The sequence below is a fragment of the Anarhichas minor genome, unplaced genomic scaffold (assembly GCF_050575085.1).
Source record: "Anarhichas minor isolate MPS153535 unplaced genomic scaffold, ASM5057508v1 ptg000033l, whole genome shotgun sequence".
NCBI classification, from domain to species: Eukaryota; Metazoa; Chordata; class Actinopteri; order Perciformes; family Anarhichadidae; genus Anarhichas; species Anarhichas minor.
This window is the reverse complement of record NW_027466479.1, coordinates 6,077,707-6,104,922: the sequence shown is the minus strand read 5'-3', so window position 1 is coordinate 6,104,922 and position 27,216 is coordinate 6,077,707. Positions and strand designations below refer to the sequence as shown.

At 42.3% G+C, this 27,216-nt stretch overlaps 2 protein-coding genes across 5 annotated transcripts in view; both read right to left on the bottom strand.

Moving 5' to 3' along the window:
* pleca (plectin a) overlaps positions 1-5,528 on the bottom strand; it is a 101,421-nt gene extending 95,893 nt beyond the window's left edge. Inside the window, exons 1-3 of the mRNA XM_076105620.1 lie at positions 5,369-5,528; positions 4,664-4,701; positions 941-1,111 (exon numbers count right to left, since the gene is read on the bottom strand). Coding sequence (XP_075961735.1) covers positions 941-1,111; positions 4,664-4,701; positions 5,369-5,528 — 369 coding nt within the window. The remainder of the gene's footprint in view (positions 1-940; positions 1,112-4,663; positions 4,702-5,368) is intronic.
* A 1,470-nt stretch (positions 5,529-6,998) lies between these two features.
* On the bottom strand, positions 6,999-17,506 carry eif3eb (eukaryotic translation initiation factor 3, subunit E, b). 4 transcript variants are annotated; one of them, XM_076106324.1, is made up of 13 exons: positions 17,413-17,506; positions 15,752-15,869; positions 15,224-15,341; positions 15,003-15,045; positions 14,065-14,169; positions 13,804-13,929; positions 12,731-12,855; positions 12,193-12,319; positions 12,001-12,102; positions 9,069-9,178; positions 8,643-8,745; positions 8,311-8,445; positions 6,999-7,340 (listed from the first exon to the last, which is right to left on the bottom strand). In XM_076106324.1, exons 1-13 carry the CDS (start codon positions 17,500-17,502, stop codon positions 7,302-7,304), a joined length of 1,341 nt encoding a protein of 446 aa, XP_075962439.1. In that variant the 5' UTR covers positions 17,503-17,506; the 3' UTR covers positions 6,999-7,301. The 4 variants fall into 4 exon arrangements, 3 of the variants coding, with proteins under 3 accessions (XP_075962439.1, XP_075962438.1, XP_075962440.1); XM_076106323.1 differs by lacking the exon at positions 17,413-17,506 and adding an exon at positions 16,575-17,052; XR_012957661.1 differs by lacking the exons at positions 6,999-7,340; positions 17,413-17,506 and adding an exon at positions 16,575-17,052 and having other exon boundaries at positions 8,400-8,445; positions 8,643-8,862.
* Positions 17,507-27,216: the final 9,710 nt, after the last annotated feature.

The window sequence follows — 27,216 nt, the reverse complement described above, 5'->3', positions numbered from 1 at the left end:
CCTGCTTCATGTTCCTGCTTCGCTCCAAATGAGGCCGAGCTGTAATGAGTCAAATTAAAAACTCTCGCGCTGAGCCATTACGTAATCCCCACGACGTGACGGGTTGCTTGTTTGTCCATTATCAGTCCTCCCAGTAGTCGAGTGAATCAAAGGGCCCGGAGGCACGCATCGGGTCTGAATAGCGCAGCGGGACTCCTCTGTGGATCTGTCATGCTGAAGGGTCACACTGATCAACCAAGTGCTTCATGAAGCCGGAGAGGAAGGTGAAGCATGATCCGGGTCACTTTAGATTTCATTGCGAAGGACAATCAGTCAACAACAAGCCTTGCAAACAATGATGTTTAAAAAAAAAATCAATACTACAAATGCTCCTGCTCTGGAATGCCATTTGAGCCAATAGTAATTCAATAAATACATACATAAATAAATAAGACTCTGAAATAAATCCTGAAATAAATAAACAAATTTAAATATACCTTTGTTTATTTGCAAGGAATATTTATTTGATAAAATATTCCATACTGCTGCTGTACGCGTGACGTTTGCTCTTCCAGACATGATATAATGGAAGTGTCCACCGACATGTATGTGATGCTTGAGACGCATTAAGTGTGTATCTTAACTACTACATAAAATGTATCTTAATTAGATTTAAAATAGTACATTTTCATCACAAGTACTTAAAGTGTAAAAAAAATGAACAGCTGAGTGCACAGCTGAGAGCTAAAGCCCTGCAAAGAAGAACACTTAACACGCTCAAAGTTACTACAAAGTAATACATTAGTACTTATAGTATAATTTATATGTGAGAAGTATATTGAGAAAAAACACATCTTAAGTATATTTTCTGTTACCTGGTTAAAAATCTTTCATACTATTGAGGCTGAAACGAGGTCCTGAAACGAGGCCTTTGATGACAGAGCGGAGAAACATTCCTCACCTTCTGTGACCTCACCGCCGTCACCGTTTCCACGGTGACTCTATGAGGCCGTCTCCTCCTCTTCCTGACTGCTGGACCCGGCGTCTCCTGTCCTCGGGCCACAGACTGCTTCACCACAGCTTCCTCTGACTGGACACAAGCAGCTGGCTTCTCTTTGGGCTTTTTCTTCCTCTGAAATAACAATTTTTTAAAAACATTATTTCATCAGAGCAGAGTTGTCCCTCATGTATCAGCTTTAAGCAGCGGCCTCTCTGACATACAGATTCTTATTTGTTTCAGTTTGGAGCTTCAGCTACAACATGATGTTTCAGAGGCTTCCCTTTCCTTCTGACAGAAATACAGTTTATAAAAAGAAACACATTGCGTCCCACATGGAACCACTTTATATTTCCACACTAAGGCTCATTTTTCAACGTTTGCTTTGAGGAAAATCCACTAATGAAACAGCAGCTCCCGATAGCTGGCGTGCACAGACAGAGCCGGACAAAAGCCTCCTCATTCACAGGCCCTTGATTGTGATCAATGCTGTCAGGTAAACAAATGAGCTTTTGTTTTTCCTGCTGCTCAAGTCGTCCAATGAGGTCTTTGCTCCCAAGTGAAAAAAAATCGTTTTGTGTGGTTGAACGGAAACTCCGGAACGTTTTCAGTTACGATTTTACATGACATTATAATTATAGCTTTGTACGGAGCGTCTGAGCTGTATTTAAAGATTATAAATCCCACAGTTTCAGTCTCTCATGTGTCAAAACACAGCTGTTCTTACACAGTGGTGGAATGTTATACTCACATTTTCTGAAGTAAAGTTTTTCAGGTACTTGTACTTTAGTTTAGTATTTTCATCTTCTGCTACATTATACTATCACACCGCTACATTTCAGAGGGAAATATTGCAGTTTTTACATTGCAGATTCAGATCAAGAACAAGAATATATAATCAACAAATAAATGATGTATTATTATGGATAAAGATAAGGCTGTATTGATCCCTTGGTGAGATTCACAAGCTACCCAGTAGTGTGTGTGTGTGTGTGTGTGTGTGTGTGTGTGTGTGTGTGTGTGTGTGTGTGTGTGTGTGTGTGTGTGTGTGTGTGTGTGTGTGTGTGTGTGTGTGTGTATATATATATATATATATATTCTGGAACGGGCCGCCCTGCATGAGCACTCTTACTTTTTAAGTATGTTTTGATGCTAGTACTTTTGCACTTACTTATGTTTAGTTGAGTATATTATTTATACGCTGTGCTTTTACTCGAGAAAAAGATCAGAGTACTTCTTGCTCGTCATCTCTCAGCACGCCTTGTGGGAGGAGTCATGACTTGTCAATCACTTCCTGAGGGCTGAGTAACATTCTGTCTCATCTTATCTTCATGCAGCAATCAGCAGTTTAGAGTTTGGAGGCCTGCATTATTTTTGAGAGGACCGATCGTGTGCGCCTTGAAGAAAAGAAAAGCTTAAGAAAACACATGCAAGTGGAGAAAACAACTTCACCGATTTGTTTCATAAGTTGAATTGCTTTGAGTTCTCAGGGCCACCGTACCTTTTATTTGCTACGAATTACAACTGAAAAAATGCGTGAGTGACATTTCAATTGTGCAAAAAAAAAAATAGAAAAAGAACAAATCCTTTCTTTCATACTGAAAAGCACATGCAATCCTAATGAAATCCTTCACACGTCTCACGTGGAAGTGCACGCTCATACAGTGTTTCTTACCACAATGAGAGCAATGTGTTCTCCACAATCGTACACTTTGATATTTGGGTACAAACAGTGTGGAGGCATTTGTCTTCTGTGCGATTCGAAACAGAGACCGACGGACTAATAGCTCCCGTCGGCATACGGAGACCTCACATGTCTCTTTGTCCACACTCTGGATGCAGTGGGAGGAAATGGACCTCTGTTTGGCGTGTCAGTGCCAAACGGACAAAGGGCCTCACTCACGGAGGCATTTCAGAGAGCCTCTCACACTTATCGCACACAATGACAGCACAGTGCTTCTCCACTGTGCGACAACACTCATAGTGACGGTGCCAAGACACACTTGAGCGAAGATCTCTCTGTAGAACATGGGCCGACTTGGCAATCGTGGTAAAGCTAAAGAGAGTTTATATGACGGCACATCGATTATATGGGAATGATATGAACAACGAGACGAGATAACAGGGGGCCGAAGCCGAGGAGGGTCCGTTAAATAGGTGCACTGCATTTCCATCGTATGACCTGCGTGCTACACAAACTGTAGTAGAAGTTGCATGACACGTCGGGATGTCTGGGACTTTGAGTGAGAACAATGCTCTTTGTTTTGAGCTTCAGTAAAAGCCAGTTCCTCCCTGTATTTATAAAAGAAACGGTGTGGCTCATGCTGGAAACATTGAATGCATCACTTCCCCTTAATAAGGAGACGGAACATGAAATGTAAAAACAGGACACGGTGCAGGTTGAATCACTGCGGTGCTACACGAGCACCAGACATGGTGTTAGCCGCGCTGCTAGCTAGCAGTGCGACCTCGTGACCTGATTTCTTCTCTAGCGCCACCATGTGGTTTACATTTGTGTGTTCTGTTTTTATTAGATTGCGTATTGGTTTGTGTTCTTATCAGGACGAATTGTTTGGGCATTCCTTAACTTTACATTTAGCGTCGCCATCTGGTGAGTGTTTTTATCGTTCAATACTTTTGACTCCAAAACTGACATTCCCAGCAGCCCCGGCTGTACTATGCTAATTAGCAAATGTTAGCATGCTAACGCCGACTAACTAACATGGCAAACATTACACCCGCTGAACGTCGCCATGCTAGCGTTGCCATCGCGAAACATGCGAGCGTGTTAGTGTTAGCATTTAGCTCACAGCGCTACAGGGGCCTGAAGGTACAAGAACACAGTACAACCTCATTTAAAAATGATTATTATTTCCATTTCATCGTGTTTTCAACAAATTGTTCACCACATTTTTCAACGCTTGACAAAGATGTGTTGGCAGTTCACACATTTAAAGGATGTGTAGGATGTGTAGGATCTGGCAATGAGGTTGCAGATTGCAACCCGTTGAAACTTCTCCCGAGTGAGTTGAGATTAAACACTAAATAAATCAGACCTTTTAATGTTGTATTCCATTTCTGCAAATAGATCCCCTGAATGCTACACACTGTTCCTTTAAATGCTGCTGACCCGAGAACTCATTTCAAGCGTCATCTGATGGACTGTTTAAGCCAGAAGGCAACGTTGCATTTGTTTCGACAGCAACATCAATCAAGGCCGACTCCACCAGTGCTTTGTTATTTAAAACCTGAAGGACCTCTCAACAGAGGTCTCAAATTCACATTTTTTGACAGCCACTATATTAAGAGCTGTGATAAAATCCTCCAATATGATTTTATCAAGGCATCAGTTTTTTGTCCCACATTGTCAGAAGCAGATAATAATGTCACACCATTAAATAATAATGGGTAAGTAGATGTAATAATAAAGCTTGCGGTCTTGTGTGCTCCTCTGGTTGTTTGAAACTGAGCAAAGTGCAGGTGAACGAGGACCTCTGGAGTCTGAAGTGGGCGTTACAAGCTGATGTACTACTGAGATAATGAGTGCAGACTGCCCTTCAGAGGACTTCTTACTGATTATACAGGAATGTGAGGCATGAGGTGTTCACACCTCATGCCTCACACCTCATGTAGTGCAAATGAGGGCGGTATTTAAAACAGTTGTTCCCATGAGATTTATTTTCTCACCTGAGTCGGAGCTTTAGATTTGGAGTGCTTTGCCATCACTGTATGGGGAAAAACAAACAAAAAACAATCCAATATCATTTTAGACAGAACAATAAGTGTGTGTCATGATGTGGTGAAAGAGATATCGCTTTAAAATGTGTGTAATGCAGAAATGTCCAGGTTTCTTGTAGGGAAACGCAGGTTACCAGGACCCCATGATCCATCATGTCATATGTATGACATATCCTTAAGCTCACATTCTGGAGTGGGGGTACGTGTAGTTGCACATTCTTAGTCAAACACAAAGGATGCCTGCTCAAGGCAACATCCTAAAAATAAAGATGTTTTATTGCACTAAAGGGTATGAAAGAGCTATTGTATGCTCTCACATGGGTAAAGGAACATTTAGAACTGTATTCAGAACGGAGGCAGAGCCAACACGAGCTGGGAAATGTCTGGAAAATGTGCACTCTGCAGGTTTGGAAAGGAAACTAAGAATTTACAATTACTGGACTTGAGGGAGAGAGTGAGAGAGAGAGAGAAAAAAAAAAAAAAAAAAAGAAGCATTTCCACTGAGAGTTCCTCCTTATAAAACAGAGCCTGAGCTGAAGTTAAAACTTCACAGACAGCAGTGTCAGTCACAGGCCTCCTCCACACATCCACAGAGAAGGGGAGGTGTGTGTGCGTGTGTGTGTGAGTGGGGAGGGAGGTCGAGGGCCCACCTACCTGCCAGGTACCGCTCCAGGGAGGGCGAGGATCTCTGGTTCCAACTGTAGCAGCAGAAGAACAAGAGCCAGACCAGGAGGGTGGCCAGCACCAGAGCTAGGACCCAGAGGAGCCGGGCCGCAGATGGGTTAGTGACAGCCCAGGCCGTCAGGATGTCCATGACGGAGGCTGGCTGAGCACGCTTCGTTTGTTCACCGGCAGAGCCTCCCTATCTTCTCGGTCTGATTCCCAGAGTTGCGACTGCAGCAGAGCTGGTGAACGGGGTTGTTCAGCTGGACCTGTTCGTGTCCTCTCGGTGCAGCCACGGTGCCGACAGCAGCAGGAAGAAGCAGCAGCAGCAGCCAGAGCAACCACAGATGGATACCAGCTGTTCCAGAAGGGAGCCGCGCACAGACCTCAAGCCCACGTCAGCTCTGGAGTGTGTGTGTGTGTGTGTGTGTGTGTTTGTGTGCAAGCATGTGTGCGTTAGCTCGTGTGTGTGTGTCTGTTGTGTTTAACTCGAGTCGTGGAAAAGTGTGTGTGGAGTCTGGAGGAGTGGCTAGGAGTTAACAGCAGCAGGCTTAACCGTCAGCCACTCCCCCCCCCCAGGCTAAACATCAGAAAGAGGTCTCTTGGCCATGCTGAAGGGAGACTCCAGGCACCTGGGGCCACTTTCCCCTCTTCACCTGCATGGCAGAAATGTTTCACGCGATGACAGAGGTGCATCCTGACACTCCACTGAGCGCTGGAGCATTTCATTTCTTTGCGGTCGGTAACCAGGTTAGTCCCACCGACGACGTGAGGAACAAAGAGTGCAGACTTTTATTGACCCAAACTATTCAGGCATTATGGGGGCATTCTCTGGAATGCTCTACCATGTGACCTAAGGTGTGCTGCAGCAGTCTTCTATAAAAAGCACATTAAAAATGGATCTTTTTCCACAAACTTTTAGTTCGGTGTAGTTAAAAAGGTAAAACCTTTGTTTTAGTATTCCATTTTTAATAATACCTCCTTATCTTAATATGTAATACCTTCTTCTCTTATCTTATTAACATTCCCTGCTGCACTAAACAAGCTCTATAAACCGACCTGACTTGTTCCAAACCCTGACTGCATGTTACAGTCCATCGACACGGGTCAAATATTTGCACTGCAGCATCAATATTCTGAAATAAGCTGTGGCTAAACATTTGCTGCACGAGCAGAAACGACCGGCTCTAACTGACGACGAACAGAGAGGCCTTGAAAATATAGTGTGTGACTGATGTATGATCCGTAAAGCGGTTGTCGTTCCCTTTCAATTTGATCTCCATGCCAAGTGAAGCTTTTCTTAAGTTTTCCTTTTCAATCACTAAATCATTCGTGCTTCTAACGTCGAGGCGTCAGAGGAGAGCCGGGTTCAGTGCCACCTTTCAAAAGAGTTCTTTAGTTTCATTTATGCATCAATTTTGCATCTGTCTGTTCCCTTTATTCATTCATTGTTACAACCAATCACACAAATATTAAATTGAGACACTGTAGTGGGAGCCACAGTCTGGGAGAGATTGTTGGGAAAATGCTACAACTGTCTGCAAACGGCGGGAAACAAAAACGAACCAATGGCGCCATCTAGTGGTCGGATATGAATAGAGGAAGAAGAAACAAATCTCTCTGAAGAGGCAAAAAATGTTTAATGTTAATTGCCGGCTGGATCGATAAACTAAAGTTTGGGTGAATACTTTAGAAATCAACAGTTGATACCAGAATAAATATAATAACAACTTATGATGAACTTAATAAATAATACCTCGGTGACGATGTCTTAATCCAGACTTGTCGCGTCCTCTCTGACATTTCATACTGCAGAAGTCATGCTGCCAGTTAAATAACAATAGTTGCTAATCTGATAAATAAATAAATTCAATGAATTATATCCAGTAGAGCCATCTGCATCCTCTTGAAGCCGATTTCCATTTTAGGAGAAGCCAGAGTCTTGAGCAGCCCAATTTGGAGTCTGAGAAAATATAAAAAACAAACATTAGAAGAAACGCTCAAACTACTTTATAAAAAGGCAAAAAGAGATTTGCTCCATAATTAGATATCCACCATCTGAAAACACCTGCTTCTCTCTAGAACAGGACAAAAGCAATGTTGACAGATTGTGCAGAATTCTAAGTGACTCAAATTTGTATCATGATTATTTTACCCAAAATAAAATGTTGTGTTGTACCATCGACGAGGAGGATAGTTTAAGAGTTACATGAGGATGTCGTGTTTTCACACACATTCATTGGAGGGCAGTAGGACAGGAGAGCAATCACAATGTGAGTTATGTGACATTTAGATCCAGTCTAATTCTAAAGAGCATAAACTTATGAAAAATGTAAAAAAAATGTCTCAAATAATAAATAAATCTCGTCTTGAACAATCTCCATGTCTCAACTTGGTCGGTTTAAAGTAAAAAAAAGAAGAAAGAAAGTGATGATGTACGGTATTAATATCCTCTTTCCCTTTACAGTAAATACTAAAAGGGTTCAAAGTTCACATCCAGGCGGCAACCTCCGGGTCTGAAAAGTGAAGCCACAGCAGCAGAGCCTTAAACCTGCATTCTGTCTGCTGACCAGCAGGGGGCGACTCCTCTGGTTGTATAGAAGTCTATGAGATTGTATTGAAGTCTACGGTGATTGACAGGTTGTCCATTCTGGGAGTCCTCTCTGTTTACGTGTTTGAACTTTAACCCTTTCCCAGTGCGTTTTCACGTCATAAAAGTTAAATAAGGTCGCCTAAAAATGTCTTATTTAGCATTCGGATGTTACAACTTTCCCGTTACAAAAAAAACAAGATGGTGACGGCCAAAATACAAGACAGCCCACGGCTTCAAAACGGCAGCCTACAAACCAACGGGTGACGTCCCAGTGACTCCACCCACGTCTAACATACGGTCTATGTCCACATGCATACACCATGTTTAGCGCTTTCTCTACCTCATTCCTGTTGCTGTGGGCCACTTTCTTCTCTATGTTCATTGCCAACATCTGGCTACGGAACGACAGGCTCTTGGTCTTCTCGATCACCTGCTGGTACGGCGACACCGCGTTGTTGCCCATCACCACATGACCCTGAGGGACAAACATTCACACAAATGAAGGACTGACTTTAATGCACCGCCAGTTAAACTCTTGTACGCTGCTTTCATCTTACATGAGCAAAATGCATACATTTCCTAAATCAGAAGACTAGACAGGGCCGTTCATGCTAGGCTCGGTGATTTGAAGCTCATCCGACTGAAAGTGGATCAGTGGATGCGGAGCCTCACCAGTTTGGAGTCGATCTTGGCGTCGAGTCTGGCATTACGGATGAGATTGACGATCCACCTCTCCGCCTCCTCCGGCGTCATGTTGAGCTTGTCTGCCAGCATGCTGAGTGGAGAGAGCGAAGGAGGAGGGGCATTTCAGCGGAGTAAATATCCTTTGGGGTAATCCAGTCTTTGAAAACTCGTTTTATAGTTGAATATACTAGCAGGACATGGATGACATCTAAAAAAAGAAAGAATGTGGAGCACTGAGAACATCAATAATCTGGGTACAGAAGTTGAAAAAAAAAAAAAAAAAAAGGCTTTCATTGTAATCCCCCCCCCCCCCCCCCCCCCCCCCGTTGAAAAGGAACTGTGCCTTCACAAATGAAAAGGAACGGCAAACTCCGTTCCTGACGAGTACGCCCGTTAGTTACAAAGACGGCGTACCTGATGCTGATACACTGATGGATCCGACAAAAGGTCTCAAAGATGAAGAGACGGGCGTTCTCGATGAAATCCTCGAGGCAAGCGACCAGGAAGAAGTCGTTCACAAGAACCTGGAGGACAAAAAGACCACAGTGCTCCATTGATCACGTCTCACACAAAGCATTCACATGGAGGAGGCAGCAGAGGACAACCTGGAAAAGACAAAGTGTTCCTTCAGTTACTAGTTCTAGTTCTCTGCCGGCACACTTTCCAATACATACATAATGAGCGTGCAGCTATAATTTAAACCACATGTTATACTGGAATGATAAGTATACTGGAGTACATAACCACATGAGGTTCTGGAAACCATCCACAGCGGGCTGGCTGTTCTGCCACAATTTCCAGCTATTAGTTTATCCATCCATACATTAAAATGTCCCGGTCAAAACTATGTGGTTTGGATGATTGGGAAATTGTTTTGGTCCAAATTTACCAATTCTCAAAAATGAAATAGTCACATGAGGTCATTTTCCTAAATAAAATGCACATTTATGCATCAATGTGCTTCCAAATCTCCTCAGGTTATCTGCTGCATAGGAGCTTCCTGTGGTGTGAGTGCGAAGGCTAAATCATGTGCTGATGTTGAGAATGGAGCTCATGCAAGAACATTTGCTCTTATCTCAACTTCCTCTTATTCCTAAAGGAGGGCTCGTACGAGTGAGCCACGTCAGACCCAGCAAAACACTCCGACCTTCGGATAACGATTAGCGCTCCAATGTCATAAAGCAGCGTGGACTAGAACCCAAAGATGACGTGCGTGCTACGAGCACGCACAAAAGCGTTGATGCTAGACGCGCTGTTCGTTGCATTTTTCTCTGAAACGTTTCACGGTGTACAAACTAAATATTCAGCGAAGAAGCAAGAAGACAACGAGTGTAACCGGCAAAACGCCATAAACCAACCTCCTCAAAGCAGAGGAGGAACTGTATTTAACTCAAGCCTCATAGCTCATATGATGAATATAATGATATAATGAAACAAAGGTGGAATATCGGGCTTCACTATGGCATGCATACATTTAGCTTACGTACGCATCCTGCCCCATATGTCCTATATTTAAAGTCCTGCTTTCAAAAGGAAAGCCAATGATTTTAACAGCGTCAGCAGCAGAATGAAGGGACCTGCTAAGTGGGGGGGGGGGGGGGGGGGGGGGGGGGGGGGTGACATGCCGTTAATGCCATGTCACCCGAGGGTCGTACCCACACTGAAATACAGCAGAGAATGCTGTAACATGAAACAGGCCTCTCCACAGCACGCCGACTGGTGACCGATAGCCCAGCGGGACGAATAACTGAAGTTGTTTTGCAGTTTGAGAGTTCATGTTGATATTGTAGCGTAATACAATAGCACCAGTAGCCCATTTAAATGAATGGTGATGTCGTCGGGTAAATTCAGCAAACATATTGGCTAACCAGTTAAACAGGACATTGTCAACATCATTATGATGTGGAGTTTACGTGGGGTTTGTAAAGTGAAAATTGCTTCAAAGTAATGAATTATACAATCCATTAGCAAAATAATTGCGCAGGACTCCTTCGACAGGTCTAGACCACTCGTGAACTGTATTCATAAATTTCCAAATATGAGACTATTGGTGAATGTGGCAAGTTTTCCTAAATCACTCGTAATCACTATTGGTTCTTGCATAAGGCCCATTGTTCTGCCTTTGTAAAAAAAGAAGTCAAAATACTAATGATCACAGCTATAAATATTTAATGTATGCTAGGGGTGAGCAATTGTCCAACTACATCATCCATCAGCCACTGGCTGGGTACATCTAGGATTTTTCGGGGGGCATTTTAGATCATCATCAGATCTCTCAGATGAAACTACGATCGCTGCTTGTTGGTCTGACGTTGCCTGTTGGAATTTTAACACATCCAACCCTAATTTACACGCATCTTTTTTTTTTTAGATAAATACGATAAGATTACTATTGCACAACAAGATGTTAAGATACTGTATTTCTCCACCAACCCGGAGTGTGTGTGTGTGTGTGTGTGTGTAGGAGATTATGTTGAGACGTCTCCATCTGTTGGTTTTAAAGCAACAATCACAGAAACATCAAATGGGATGTTTGACCATCTCGAATCTGCAGAGGAGCTCAGGTTTATGAATAAATTAGCGTCTGGGATGTTGAAAGGAGATGTGGCACCATGATTTCACAAGGAGCCGTTATTGTGTAAGAAATCCAATTACTCCACGCTTTGCTGTGGTAAACACACAAACGAAGGTGCATGTCAAGCATAAATATTACTTTACCGATTCACTCATTTTCATCATGTGACTGAGACAAACCGTGTCCACTGCTGACATTAATATTCAACATTAATCAAAACAAAGTGCTCTTCACACAACAGGAGACCTTCATTAAAAACATAATAACTTGTTTTTACAGTAATTAAGACATGTTGTTGATCTCTAGAGGGGAAAACATGTAAATTTAAATTCCCCTGACGATTGAAAGCCAGCAGATTCCATGAGAGCTCACTCTCCGTATCTGACAGGGTAGTTGAGGCCTTCGCAATCACTGCATAATTTACACAAAAGGAGTAAAAGCCAATTCACGGGGGTGCTCAGAGAACAGGCAAAGTGGTCCCACGACACACAACTAAAAAAAAAAAATACTGCAGGGTTTCTAAAGAGAAGGCAACCGAGCCCCAAATGCGACAGCTGTTCCGCTTTGAAAATCAAACTGAATAAAAGTCAGAGCTGGCAAATCAGGCCAGACATGGATTTGCTGAGGCTGAATGGCTGCAAAGTTAAATGCTTTGGGCTCAGGAGATCAGAGCGCCATAGCTAAGGGAGGCTTCATATCACCCCTCCGTCCCGCGAGACCATGACAAACACACACTGTCAAGCAGGAGAAACTTCGGGAAGCTATCCTCACCGACTCGCACTCCCTCAGCTTCTTCTGGGCGCCGTCGAAGTCGAAGTTCACATAGAGACACTCCACGAACTCTGTGATGGGGTCCTTGTATGTGTACGACTCCTGCGGGAGTGAAAGAGAGAGAAACCTTAGACTGAACCCTCGAGCCACTTCGGATTAAAAAATGATTCTGCTAACGTTTATTGACTTTACCTGTTGAATGACTTTCACCAAGTCCTTGAGCACTTGTCTGCGCTTGCGTACGTCTTTGTTGGTGATGACTGCGGTTGTGAGGTATCGCAGCATGTGTGGGCACATTGTCTGGATCGCATTCAAGTACCTTATACAAAAGAAGCACACGGTGGCATCAAAAAACGTCGTCATCGCAACAAAACGGGGTCATTTTCCTCCAAAAGAAAACACGCAGAAGCTTTGATTCATGAGGTAAATACACATGGTGCAATTCTAAACAAAACATGCACACTTGTGTGGCTGCAACACATTCTGATCAAAAACACGTTCAGGAAGTTAAGTGACAACACAACAGCAGGGTGGCCTTCAAGCTATAAGGGTCCTTTAAATAAAAGGGCTCAGGTTTAGGCCGAGACAAAGCCAGCGTGTCCCTCAACCGTACGCTCTTGAGCAACAGAAAGAATGAAACGCACGCTCTGGATGACAGAACCATCACACCCGTGTATCGTTTGTAGAAGCCGACGGTTCTTTGCGGTGTATTGAAAGCACGGAGACTCACTGGGGCTGGTAGAGGAAGAGCTCGATGATGTTGTCCCGGCCTTTAGGGTGGTTGAAGAACACAAAGAGGGACCAGTGGATGAGCCAGGTCCTCTGTTGGAGTGACTGGAGAGGAGAGCTCACCGACTGAAAGGAGAGATTCCATTAGATCGTTTTGCATACAACTTGCCTTCCCTTTGAATTTTTCTGAATTCTGTGTGTTACGATTCTAGCACGTTTTGTGTCTAATAATGTCTAAAATCAATACAATTGCAAAAATGTTTAAATGTAATGCACACCAATGCATTTGATGTAACACAACATTGCACTATTTTGTTAAAAGACAGCGATTCAATACAGTTATAAAACCAAACATTGCATCCGATTGAAAAATAAAGTGCTTTAAATTTAGCCGTTAGCGTCAAACTCCTCCTTTTTTTTGGACGGCTAACAGGCGACCCCTCCCCCACGTTTCCCCTCTACACGCGTCTTGAGCTCTCATTGGCTGCGGCTGCCCGACAGGTCAGATATTTGGCCTGCTAGGTGATGCATCGTGCAGAGAGTACCCAGCAAACACCATATTTTCCTCACAGAGAGCAGAGGAGAGAAGCAAGGTGCCCGTAGATGAAACTAAAACATAACGGCATCGTTTTCATCTTTTCATTAGGCTTAGGTGCAGAGAAATAAATAATGGTAGAGAAACCCTTATTTTCAGGAATTGCACGCATATTTTCCCATCATCATCAAATTCTGTCCCGTGTTTTCAGCATCACAGACATTATTGGGCCCTGCATCTTCCAACCTAGCCTTCATTGTGATCTCAGCTGCACACCTGTAGAGGTTTGTGTCTGCAATTTGCACGGATGCGACGCTATCGCGATGACAAAATCTGTCCGCATAAAGACAGACGGATGTATATTTAAAGCCTCTGTGGTAGTTCCCGTTACCGTTGGTGTCTCCAGGTCCACATTTGACACATCCCATGATGACGCACACAGACGCACATGGGGAAAACAACAACAGTGACACTGTCGCGGCTGATAACCAGCTAATCGTAATGATATCCGTACGCATCATGAAGTATTATTCACTTACATTGTTATCGATGGTCTCCCTCAGTCGAGTCAGATCCTCCATGGCTGCTTCCCAGTTCTGCATCAGGATCTCAGAGGCCAGTTTCCCCCACAGAGAGCTCAGGGCATTCCTGTCTGTAGAGGGAACCTTGAGCAGAGAGCAACACATTCAGTGTTTCACAATCAAAACAATGAGCTTTATCTTGGAAATCATTTTAAAAAAAATAGATGCTTTCCTGGGGCTCGTATTGAACCTTTTCTATTCTTATGTTGTTACTCTTACCAGGACACGAAAGAAGTAGAGGTATTCTGCAGCCCCAGAGTAGTTACCACACTCGTACTGGAATTTGGCGTACCTGTACAGTGTGTCCAGGTATTCTTGTCGAAACTAAGAAATAACAAAAACAAACAGGAGATGCATAGATTAAAGCACGTTGAACAAGGTGGACCAGGAACCAGTGAAATGGAGGAAAAGTCTGGCTTTTACTGAAAGGTTTGCCATCTCTATCTGCAACTTACTGGTAAAGATTCATTAAGAGGAAGGAGGAGGAGAAGTGTTATAATGAATGTGGCTTTAAACAGTACATAGCCCTGGAGGGCAGTCACTCTGACCCACTGTTTTTCACACAGCTAGCGCCTTTGAAATGTAATTGTGAGAGGTTGCAAGGCTGACACATTGGGGCTGATTAGGGAATGTGACAGTATATTTCATCTTTTTAGGCAAAGCCTGCTCATTATATTTCTTTTATATTTCATTTATTTTATATCTTATTTTATTTTATATCTCTTGTAAATTTTAATGTTTTCTACTTACACTGATTGTTGTTGATTGTTAAATGTTTGCACCTCCCGTCACGCCAAATTCCTTGTATGTTCAACATACCATGGCAATAAACGGTTCTGATTCTGATTTCATCACCAACAAGTCTTCTTTACAGGGTATTGTGCACACGATGTGGAAGATATCTTCATTTATGTGTAATCGATTATATAAAAAAGGTCAAATAAAGAAACCATTGGCAATGAGGTAGCGAGTAGTTACTCTAATCATCGAGTGAGTAATGAGCCCGTTGGTGGGTGTCGTTGGATGTTTTAGGATTCTGAGACTGGTTGTTATGGAAACAAAAATACATTGTGCAACCCGCCTTAAAAGATCAAAATTCAGTGCACCGTTTATACAACGAGGTGTGTGGATACGCCGTTCAACATTTCAACACTTACATTGTGTTTCTCTGAAAGGTAGTCGAAGAGCATCCGTCCATCTCTGATGAAGAATAAACCAAACGGATGTCAGATGAGCCATTAACGGTCCACAGACATACTTTCACACGTACTATCAGTACTGTTAGTACTATAATACTGTCAGTAGTATAATACTGTCAGTACTATAATACGACGAGCGAGACAATCATTCCACAGAGATGCATTTCTTTCTTTCTGACCTGGTGGACTGCATCTGTCGAGTCGTCTCGGGGTCTTCAAACATCTTGACGATTGGTTCCGTCTCTGACTGGAGCTGCTTCAGTTGGGCCACCACAGTACTCCTCTTCTCCCTCAGCGCTGAGACAGAAACAATTATCACATCAACACTGTGGTGTTACAGCAGTGGTGCTTTTAGAGTGAATGAAGGAGAAGAACAACACTGCCAGCATCAAGGAGGCAAATATAGGCAAGATGTTTCCATTTAAACATTTCCTGAACAGTAACCAAGCACTTCACAGATTATGACACTATTATGTTTGATCAACAGACCGCTGAAGTAGCTGGTCAATGTTATGACATCACAGGCACAGAGGCCACATAGCAAGACATCCAGTATTCTAGTGTTTTAACACATGACTGACAATCTGCTTCTCCTTGCAGATTATCAGTAGGTTCACACAACGTCGTACCGTTTGAAAGCTAGACGTTACGACAGAATGAAATGGTATTGAACCAAAAGAAAACGATTAAACTACTATGTTTCATACAGTGTGGGATTTCCTTGTCCGGGTACAAGTTTTTGTACACATCCATTGCGAAGTCCACCATGTTTGTCTCGCTGAGGAGGTCCAGCTTTCCCTGAAGGAGTTCCTTTTCATTGTAGATCTGTTCAAAACAAAAGCATATAGTTTCCTTTGGGACGCAGACTGTATTTAAGAAACATCTGGACAACCAGAAAAATGGAAACGACTTGAGGACACCACAACACGTGACATTCAGCCGGTTGTAGCCAACGTTAATCCTCTATAGCAGGCGTGTCCAAACTTTTTTCAAAGAGGGCCAGATTTGATAATGTGAAAATGCCCAAGGGTCAACAGTCCCTGCTGACATTATTTTAAACAATACAAGTAGCCTATACATACATTGTTATTTAATCATTTTATTTTCAATGACAGCAAATAGCATTGTAACCAAATGTAAGCATTCATGTGTGAACACATCTCAACAACTAGTCTGCCTTTCTTTCACATCTTGAAAGTCAGATAACACAAAGAACAAGCCATCTAAAAGCTAATTACATAGAAACCGATCAATGTTCTCACCTCAAGACAATCTTAAATATGATTAGTGAGGGTAATGAAAAGTTGTCTCACATTTAAGTTCAACACACATGAAACAGGCTAACGAAACAAATCAAGTTGTCTCTTAGTATCTGATGATAGCTCTTCAGTGTTACGAGCCAGGCAAACATTAGCAAACTCTCTTCTTCTCGGGGCAATTATGTTTTCTGCTATTTTCATAACACAGTCTTTGATAAACTTTGTCATGTTTGTCATGTTTAGCAATTACCATGGCCACTTGGTAGCTTACTTTGATGTTTTCATGTGAAAAGGACCGATGCTGTGAGGCCAAGTTATCTTGGAGTTGCTTCACTTTTCTAGCTCGGTCGCTCTGATAGCTTGTTGTAGCATTAGCATGTTTGGTCTCGTAGTGTCTCTTTACATTATATTCCTTAAACAAGGCAACAGTCTCATAACTAATTAGGCAGACACAGTTGTTTCGGTTTTCGGTGAAAAAAATATTGCGATCTCCACCTCTCCTGGAAGCGGCGGCCCTCATTATCGACTTTCCTTTTTTTACTTGCCATAACATGACAGGTCAAGGGTCAGAGCCAATTTCAAACAGCCAGACAGTTACAGAGTGGTGCTGCCACCATGAGGTAAAAAGAGGAATTGCATGTTGAATTTGTATGATTTATTCATTCCGTTTTGACTGTGCTGGCGGGCCATAAATAATGCATTTTAAGACAGAAGGTGCGGGCCATATAAAATCTGACCTCGGGCCGTGATTGGCCCGCGCGCCGGACTTTGGACATGCCTGCTCTATAGTAACTAAGCGAACACACTAGGTAACGTCAATAAGAAGCGTAATAGAGTCTTAAACAGTTTTGCGGCGTCGCAGGAATTGACTGCTACTATAACTAATATTGCAGCAACACTCCAGTTATTAACTATCTGAATACATGTATAGTTTAGCTGGAGTTAGCTGCTAACTGACAGGCTATCCATCATACGTGAATGCTAGCCAGCTCACGGTAGCCAGCTGAGGATGGATCTGTGCCCGCTACAAACGTGTTTTCATGTATACGTATACGGTAATAAACAAGCACGTTATACGTTTGCGTTATGCGATGCAAAAGCGGTTGTACCTCTTTCACGGACAGGAATTCCAAAAGAGGAAAAACCAAATGCCGGTCCAGAAAATGACCTATCTTGGTTGTCAAGTCGTAGTCCGCCATCTTGACTGGCTTCAAAAACAGACTTTATTGACAAACACTGCGCGGACAGAACGAGGCACAGCTACGTCATCTCATTTTCCCGCCTGAAAAGAAAATGCCAAGACATTAGAAATGTTTTACATGCACAAATATAAAATAAAAAATTAATGATGAATGGTAAGTGGTAAAATAAGAAAGGAAAGTAAAGACAATGCATGAAACATGAAAAATGCCTTCTCTGCTGGCCTAAACAGAATCACAAAATGACAGCTATTTTATAATTAAATAATTTTTCACAAATACACTACATGTATTCAAATTTTTTTTCCCATTAGCTTATTTTTTCATTGCACAGCTCCTGTCTTCCTCTGTTGCTCTGCTTCCAGCCTGCAGAGCTGCTTCCAGTGCAGCTTGTTTTAATAGAGCTTTTATCCAATCAGATTTCACCCCTGTGTCTCTATGTAAGGAGAGAGGCCCGAGGCCTGCTAGGAAGCCTTTGCAGATTAAAGTAAATGGGGACGATATTGTTGATTGTCATATTGTTCAACCAATCAGATTTTTAGTTTGACATGTTGGGTGTATTCTTTGAAGCGTTGCACATATTATGGCTGGGAATGCCTTTCATTTGCAACTGAGCGTCTTAGTGTTGCTGTTTGGAGCTATGCTACGCTAACCTGAGGTGGCTAACCAAGGCAGCAACATGACACCATAGCACAATTTCTAACACACGCCGTGTTTGGTGTGCGTTAATCGTGTCATTCGCGTTACTCGCGAAGGACCATTTGTGGCCATTCGCGTGAATTGCGCCATTCGCGCTACGCGCCGGAGAGGGGGCTTGGCTTATCACCCTGGAAGCCGCTCGGCTGTCCGCCATTTATTAGGTAACAGAACACAGTGAGAAAACACCTCTACTCTGGCAGTGATGATAACTGTGTGTCTTAATTAGTTAATAGTATTATTAGTTACTATTATTAAGTACAGTGATCATGTGATCAGACACAAATTTGTCAAAAGTCTCTCCAGCTGTTAAAGCCGACTGATAGCTGATCCAGATGTGATCAGCTGATCCGCGTCATCAGAAACAGACGTCGCTTCACGTGATGCAACTGAGGAAAGGACGTCTCTTTTCTCTTGAAACGTATTTCCTTGTTTCCTCTCTCCTTGCCTGGAAAAGATGCAAGTGACGGAAACGGCTCTAAACGAGCCTAATCTCACTCGAGTCGGGAATCTTATCGGATTACGCATATTTGATTGGCTGAGTAGCATCACGTTATGTGATTTGCAACACATGTAATTGGTGATGGTGAACGAGCACTGTAAAAGCTGTGCCGGTTAAAATAGAAGCACTCCATTAAAATGTAATAATTTTCAAATCGGTTTTAGGTCCAGGGTCCAGATACAACAACATCTGGGTTTGGACTCGGACCACGGCCCGCCTGTTAGTGACCCCTGACCTATATCCTTACTGGAAAAATTACATTAATTATCAAAATACAAATTAATTGGTCTGCTCTTCTTCTTTTCATACATGGGAACATTATGTCTATATTCACACCAAAAAAATGTGATTAACTTCAATTTACCATTAAAAATACAAAATGGTTTCACATACATATTAGTTTTCTGCTTTTCGGCAGGTAGGCAGATAGGTAGGTGTATTTCATTCATAGCTGAATGTTTTTTACTTCTGGCGATTGCATTTACGCTTCACAAATCATAAAAGTGGTCTGTGTGAGGATTATCTTGCTGAACAAAATGTATCATAATCGCTTGTTTGCCACAGAGTTTATTTTCACCACTAATCCAAAATCCAATGGGAAAATCCCATTGGATTTTTGTCGAGGGAACCAGTGCGATGCTAACTTCCTGTATGACCTACAAAATGCGTCATCCCTGCACCACTCTTTTAGTACAGATTTACTGCCTATTATTATCCATGTAGCTATTTCAAGAGCTCCAGACAGCCGGGAATGTGGTTCACAAAGCATTTCTGTCTTGGCACTGAAGCATAGAAAAACACAAATAAGTGGAATTACATACAGTAGATAGCAGGAAACATTAACATATTAGAGGCTGAATTGTTATTACCTTTATCTTGCAAGTAATTGAAATCTCAAAACTACTTTAGGTGAAACATGGCAAGAGGGAGACTTTGGACTCTGTGTTTGAAAACCCTAAATGAGACTATATGCGGTTTTATTGACCTCCTTGAAGTGAGAACATGGGCCGGTCAGACAGGTAGCAGCTGTCTCCACAGCAGGGATTGTGATCAGGGATGTGGAACACTCATCAGTCAGTGAGGATGAAAAAGCACTGCTCAGCCCGCCAGGGATGTTTCCAGCTCCAACCAGCTCTGATCACAGAGTCAATAGAAAGATCCATTCTGTTTAAGGAGGCAGGCTTGGTTTTGTTTCCTGAGTTTCCTGAGGAATGATCAAACACCTCTAAACCACTGTGGCTGCCAGAAAATTGCTGAAAGGGAAAGAAAGCCTACCGCTCCAGCGGTTCAAAATAAAGTCAACGGAAATGTGTAAGAAGCTATAAGACTTAATGAGAGAATATCTACCACATCTAACTAGGTAATAACTGATCGAAAAAACAAAACAATGCAATATAGTATGTGACAAAATAAAGACATGACAGGCCTACCGAAGCCTTTCTTGATTACTCTTCACCAAACTTTCAGATTAGACTCCTGAGGAAAGCTTACGAGAAAAAAAGACTTGCCGTAATAGCAGTGAGGCTGACAACAGCCCTTTTAGCTAAATGCTAACATGAGCATGCTAATATGTTTACAGGGACAATGCTAACATGCTGATGTTTAGCAGGTAGGATGTTTGCCATGTTCGCTATCTTAGTTTCGTGTGCTAGCATGCTAACATTTGCTAATTAGTTGTAAACACAATGTACACGAGGAGACAGGGAGCGCCATTTGGTCATAAACCAAAGTAATTGCAATCTTGTGGCCCAAGAGGAAACGTCAGATCATCTAGGATTCTTCCTCTGAGGACCATGAATGTCTGTAATTTTAAGCCAATCCATAGTTGTTGAGACATTTCACTTAAAACCACAAATGCCAACCTCATGGCGGTGCCAGAGGAAAAGCTCAAATAATCAAAGTCTGTGCAAAACTTCATGGCAACCCGCGGAACGGTTAGTCGAGTCAGCGGTGGACTGAGTGATAGACCGACATTTTTATCCCTTGTGCATCGCAGCATGCCTAAAAACACATGTATGATTGCATCACAAACCACAGTGCAACAAAAGAATTGAGTTACCACCAGGGCTGTTACAAGAGGGGAAAAGCCCCAACTGCCTTCTTCCATGGAGCAGTGTGAGCGGCAGAGCATGTTTTTCATGTATACCTCAAAATGTTGCTGAACCTCAGCAGCAACCAGAGTGCTAAATTGGTCGAGAGCAAGGTCAGCTTTGTTCCCACACAGACACCTGAAAAACAAAATGAGAACCATTCCCCCTCCCCCTCCTCACACAGGGGGAAGCATGATAGAGAGAGCGCTGCTCACTGGCCAGCAGTACGAGATTGCCGTTGAGAAACATAATGTCTCGGTGTGTCTGTGCAGACGCACTTAAGAGTTAAGAAGAGGCAGAAGCTCAGAAAATGAATAAAAACTGCTCTCTCATCACTTTGCAGTTCTCTCTGTTTTTTTCTCAAAGGCTGCAGTTGAACTGGCGTTTTCATCAGTTTCTGAAAAGCTATAGGCGATGAATTCTGATGTGAAATCTCCATGGAAGAGCTACTCCTGCCTAAGTACAACACAAAGAAAACCTCGACCTGAGAAAATGTAATGTCGTTCCTCAATGGCACACATCCCCATCCCTCCCCTCTTCCCTCTCTCTCTCTCTCTCTCTCTTCTTGACCATCCTTGAGGCCGGGACACATATGACTCAATCTCGGGCGGCTGGCTGCCTTCCACTTCCACTTATTTTTTTCACAAGAGCAAGAGCCAGCTGGACGTTAAGCACTTCAGAGAAGAAGCCAAGAATTTAATAAAGACATAAGAGCAGGAGGCAAAAATGAATGTGATTAATTACAGACAAATAGTATACATGCAAAAGAAAATGACATATCCTCCCTTGGATGATAATTCAGATTCAGTGCCTTCTTGTTAGATTGCTTTGCTTTCTACCAGGTGGTACACAGCTCTGCGAGGATCAGGAGTGTCAAAGCGAATCAGTTTCCATGCTCTGACGGTAAAGCAAAGGATATGAAACCGCAAGAACAACAGCCTGCCCCAGGGGATGGGGGGACGGGGGACGGGGGGGGGGGACTCCTACCCCACCCTGCATGTCAACTTCCAATGCAGTTTCCACGCAGTTTCCCCGCTAACACAGTCTGCTGGGTGATGTTTGCCTTTGTGGACTCATCAACAGAGGCGAGACACTTTCTCACACGGCACCAGCCCTGTGAATAAAAGTGACACTAATGGCCAGTGTTGCTTGATTGCTATCATTGAAGATGGTGCAAGTCCCTTGTTTGAAGCTCTTTTACCAGGACACACCAGGTAAATTTGCTTTGAACCTTGCAGAGTGTCCGTCTGCTGTGCTGAGACGCACAGCACTTATGACTGGAGTCTGATGGAAGCACACATGGCCATGCCATTTTATAATCATGAATACAAATTTTATGTAGTGTCGCAGAGTCATTTATAACAACTTCCCCCTGTCAGCATATTTCCCTCCAAATCATTCGCTGCGCAAAGAGACAATTCATGCAAATTAAAATGTGGATGTTACACTATTATAACAGGTTTAGTTACTGACTTGTTAAGAGTGTTGGATTGAATGTGTACTAGACTTCTTCTATTGCTTTTAATATTAGATTCCTGCAGTCCAAATATACTCATTGGTGTTAAAGTCATAGTTGAACCTGAACATGAACCTAAAGTACAAAAGTATAAAGTATTAGCAATGAAATATACTTAAAATATCAAAGGTAAAAGTTCTAGCAGGATGGCCCATTTCAGATTTATGCTTATTATAAAATTGGATTATATTATTGATGCATTAATGTGTACATTACTTTAAGGTTGCATTCTTATTTTTATATGCATTCTGTATATACTGCCAGGTGGCTTGTGAATTTCCCTGAGAGACCAATTGAGTCTTTTTTATTCTTTATCCATAAGAATATATCATAATATATTTGTTGATTACATTTTGTAATTCTGTGTATGTGAAAAGATAATCTGCCAACAAAGCTGATTCTTCTACTGTATGCCTAAAGGACAATGCTGGGCAGTATGGGGTTACACAGTACATACGTACACATTGTCATATTAATTGTGTCACAGATTAGACCTTGGCTGAGGCAGCTGCAAGCACTTCACGAAATTAAGACCCATTTCCCATAAACCCTTTTTTCCTCCTATCAAAAAGACGACGTTGCTCATAAAAAGCTGCTGCTTTAGTGTTGTTGTTTTTTCTTTTTCTCTACTGAGGAAGAAACACCAACCCACATGTTGGAAGTGCATCTTCCTCTGAGAACCTCGTGAACTCTGAAAGCTTTGACTCCATTTGTGTTTCTTCTTTAATCTCGCAGAGTTCCTGCAGCACAGAGGTCGTAAAAGGCTGCCAATCTCCTCAAACATGGACTGCTTGTTAATTGTAACATGTAAAATCAATACGGTAATGCTAATGTACTGAATGTAGAATACTGATAAATATTGCATGTGTTTAAACACATGGAATGAATGACATCCAACCTCAGACAGGTGGTGCATTCTTTATCAACAGCAGAGCACAGTAGACAGAAAAGGCACCGTGAGGATACAGTCTGTGGTATGAAAGGAAAAAAGTGTGAGAGGAAGACAATTGAAAGAGAAAACATGAATAAAAAAAAAGACAGAGGAAGGCAAACAAAACTCTCACTCGATGAATCTGTCTCGCTGTGTCTAAGTGTGTCACGGCTAGAGATTTATGGCAAAACAAGGACATTTCAAATGAATCTGCAAGTTTTATTTATAGGGCTAAACTCAACGGAAATACACGATAATTCAACAAGATATGTGCATTTCCATGCTGGCATGTATGGGTGAATGTGTGTACGTGTAGTTGGAGAAAACACCAAGCTGAAAAGAACAAAAAGCCCCCAAACAGTAAATATAATATCCATTATGGCTTCCAAGGAATTGATTGAGATCACATCATTTTTTTCAACAAGCTTTAACAAAGAAGGGCCGACTGGCCGTATTCATCTGGAAAGAGAAGACACAGCCGACATTTTGCCCTCACCTATTCTTGGCTGAATGAAATGAACTGAGCTCCTTGAGTTGCTTGGACACGCTCACTGTGAGGGGCGAGACTGGAGTTCAGGCACTTTGTCATCTTTAGCAATTTATCTGTAAGGTTGAATGTCTCTGTAGTGGGAAAACAAGTGCTCGGTGCTTTGATCCCAAACACTCTACCGACCTGATGACTTTGCCCCGCCACCAAACACGCCCACACACACACACTACTCCAGACTAAAAAACATGTGCAGGTAAAATAACATAAAACCCAAATAACACGATTCAACAGGCCTCTGCACATTCCAGCAAAACTGCGGCGCTAAAACACCTATTCCACCACACACTCAGGGGCACCATTCAGATATTATTCACATCAGAGGGAACAATATTAACCATATCATAAAAAACGACACAATAGGAAAATGAACACAGAAGTAAAGCTACTGCAGATGTAAAGCAAGAGCAGTTCACTTACCAAAGCTGCTGTTCACTATTTAAAGACAAAGTCCATCCTCCTTTCTTTCATTACAAAGAGTTCAATGCCACGGTTGTACAGTACATCGGTGCGGTTCAGTTCCAGCCAGAGGTCCTTCTCGATTACCATGGACGCCAGTGGTCGGGCAGTAGATATTGGGATTGTCACCACCAAACATGCCAAAACGCTAAAAATGTAATTTCACGTAAAAAACATCTTACATATCTACTTTAACTCTTACTACTACAAAGTTCTGCTCGCTAGTTTCACAACAGTCACGCCCACTGAGCAATCAAGCCGCACGTTAATACTGACGTACTTGTAGGCATGTCAAAGAATACGCCCAACATATCAAACTAAAAATCTGATTGGTTGAAGACTATGACAATTAACAATATCGTCCCCATTCACTTAAACTGCACAGGGATTCACTTGTAATTCTAAAGGCCTCCGGGCTGATTTTTTTTTTACCTAGAGACAGCACAGGGGTGAAATCTGATTGGATAAAAGCTCTACTTAAAACAAGCTGTGCTGGAAGCAGCGCCACTTAGGAAGACAGTAGCTATGCAATGAGATAATAAGCTAATGGGAAAAGAGTATTTATAATACATGTAGTGTTTTTATGAAAAATGATTAAATAAAGAAATAGCTATAACTTTGTGATTCTGTCTAGGCCAGCAGAGAAGGCTTTTCTGGCCCTGACGGCCCACCACTACATTACCACAGCTACATGCTCACATTTTTAAAAAACATTAATAATCACTTTTTTGTGGGCTGCAGAACAAGCTGTGACTGCAACTTGCCAGAAAAAATGTTGTCATTGTATAAGTTTCTGTCAACCATGGGATACGTTCAATAATGACGTATCTGAACCAAAAATATGTTTTAGGCAACAACGTAACGCAACAATGTAACGCAACAACGTAACGCAGCAACGTAACGCAGCAACGTAACGCAGCAACGTAACGCAGCAACGTAACGCAACAACGTAACGCAACAACGTAACGCAACAACGTAACGCAACAACGTAACGCAACAACGTAGCAGAAAGGGACAACGTAATATGAAATCTGTAATAACGAAAATAGCGTTAATAAAAAACAACCACCCTCACTGGACTTTCTCACCTAACAGTTTGTGGGTTGCTAGACAATCCAGATACCCAAAATGTTGAGATATGCTCCCTTTAAAGTAATGTGAGATTTCTCCTCTCTGCCAGTAAAGTAAAGTTGCAGCAAGGTTGCAATGTGCAGACCTGTTTAGAACCAAATTAAGGCACAAATGCTTAATGAAGGTGTGGATGGTGCTGCTAATGAATTTGGGCCTTAGTCTCTTAAAAAGTAAAAAGTAATGGCTTACTCATCGAATGTTAAGCCCTCATTCTCCATGTGTGATGCAAGCCTTGTGCCCAGATTTCCCAAAGTCTCACAACCCCTCTAAGATCTATAAAGTTACTTCCAAAGTTATTTAAAATCATTATTATTTATGGGTGTGTGTCTGTTTGTGTCTTTTTCCCAGTTTCCCTGTAGCCTTCGATTTTATGGGTTTCATGGAAGGATGTTCCTCTGACTCACATGACATGTGTAACCTTTACAGGGCAGAGTGACTTTGTCAGAGACTAGGATGACAAAACTACCAAAAATCAACCCTTCAGGAAGAGGGATCCTCCTGGAGGAGGCAAAAAAAAAAGAAATCAAAATATAGCTTGTTGACATAAAATAGTAACTCTAGCTAATTATCCTCATAAACTTGACAGAAATCATCATGGAGAATACTTAATATATGCAGAGGAGAAATTAATCTTGACTGGGATGAAATAAGATATGTATTTTTGCGATTCTGCTGCTGGAGGATGCATGTCAGAGTGAAGCGGGAAAAGGGATTTAAAGGCATGGAACCTTCAACTGAATGAGGTCTGTGAAGTTCCTCCCGCTCGGCGTGCAGGCTCATTATTTTCACTGTGTTAAAGAGAAATAGAGTGTGGTGTTTGTGAGCATGTGTATTTTTTGTTTTGTTTTGTTGCATCACTTGCCTTGTGTTTGTTCATGATACTGACGTGAATCATCACGGTTTGATGTGGTTTGAATGACAGGCGGCATAATTCACCCCGGAGAACAGACGAGTTTGGGTGCACAAGCTGAGCAGGAACAAAGAACCGTTGTTGTCTGGATTCGCAACCTGAAACGTTGCGTCGGGACTTCTACTGAGAAGTCTTCATTAGAGGAGACTGCCATCTCTGCCACAGTAGAAATATAAACACATGTATTCAAAAATGAGTTGTGTTTGAAATGTGTGCATAATTTTTTTCTACTTCGTAATGTGTATTTGCATTCGGTCAAAAACCAATTAAGAGATTCCTATTAAAAAACAAATGGTGTGTTTGAGTTTGTCTCCAGCACAGTGATGGATATGTTGTCACGACGAGTCACTGACATCCTGAACTCCACAGAGCGGCGCTGTTCAGCAAACATCTGCCAGACTGTGAAGACAAATTTTGGTAAAGACAAATTAGTATTTCGAGAGCGGCTTGTTAAAGGTTACGGGATTCAGAGCATCAATATAGTAGCAAACGACTATGTCTGTGTAAAGATATAGTGGAGTAATGTCTACCTGAGCAGAGAATGAAGTCACTCGCCCTCTGTGTGTGTTGTTATCAGAGCTTCTCTGTGCTTTGTTTACGTAGCAGGGCATTTTATTACGCTCATACAGCGGTTACAGCTGAGAATCGTGTCCCGACCGACAGCGTTGATGCCAAAGTGTAGCACCCACCCTCCGCCTCCCCCTCAGGTAAACACTGTTATCTCTGTCAGCACTGTAGCCATTGTTTGCACTGTGAGCGCTGTTACCAACGTTAGCTGCAAGCCGCCGGCTCAGCCGTCTCCATGTGAAGAGCTGTGTGGAGTCAATAGATTTGCTCTGAATTCCGTATTGAGCACCTCTAAAGATTGGTTCACCTGAGTGAAAAAAAAATTAAAAACAACAAGATAGCTTTGGTTGTATTTGACATTTCGG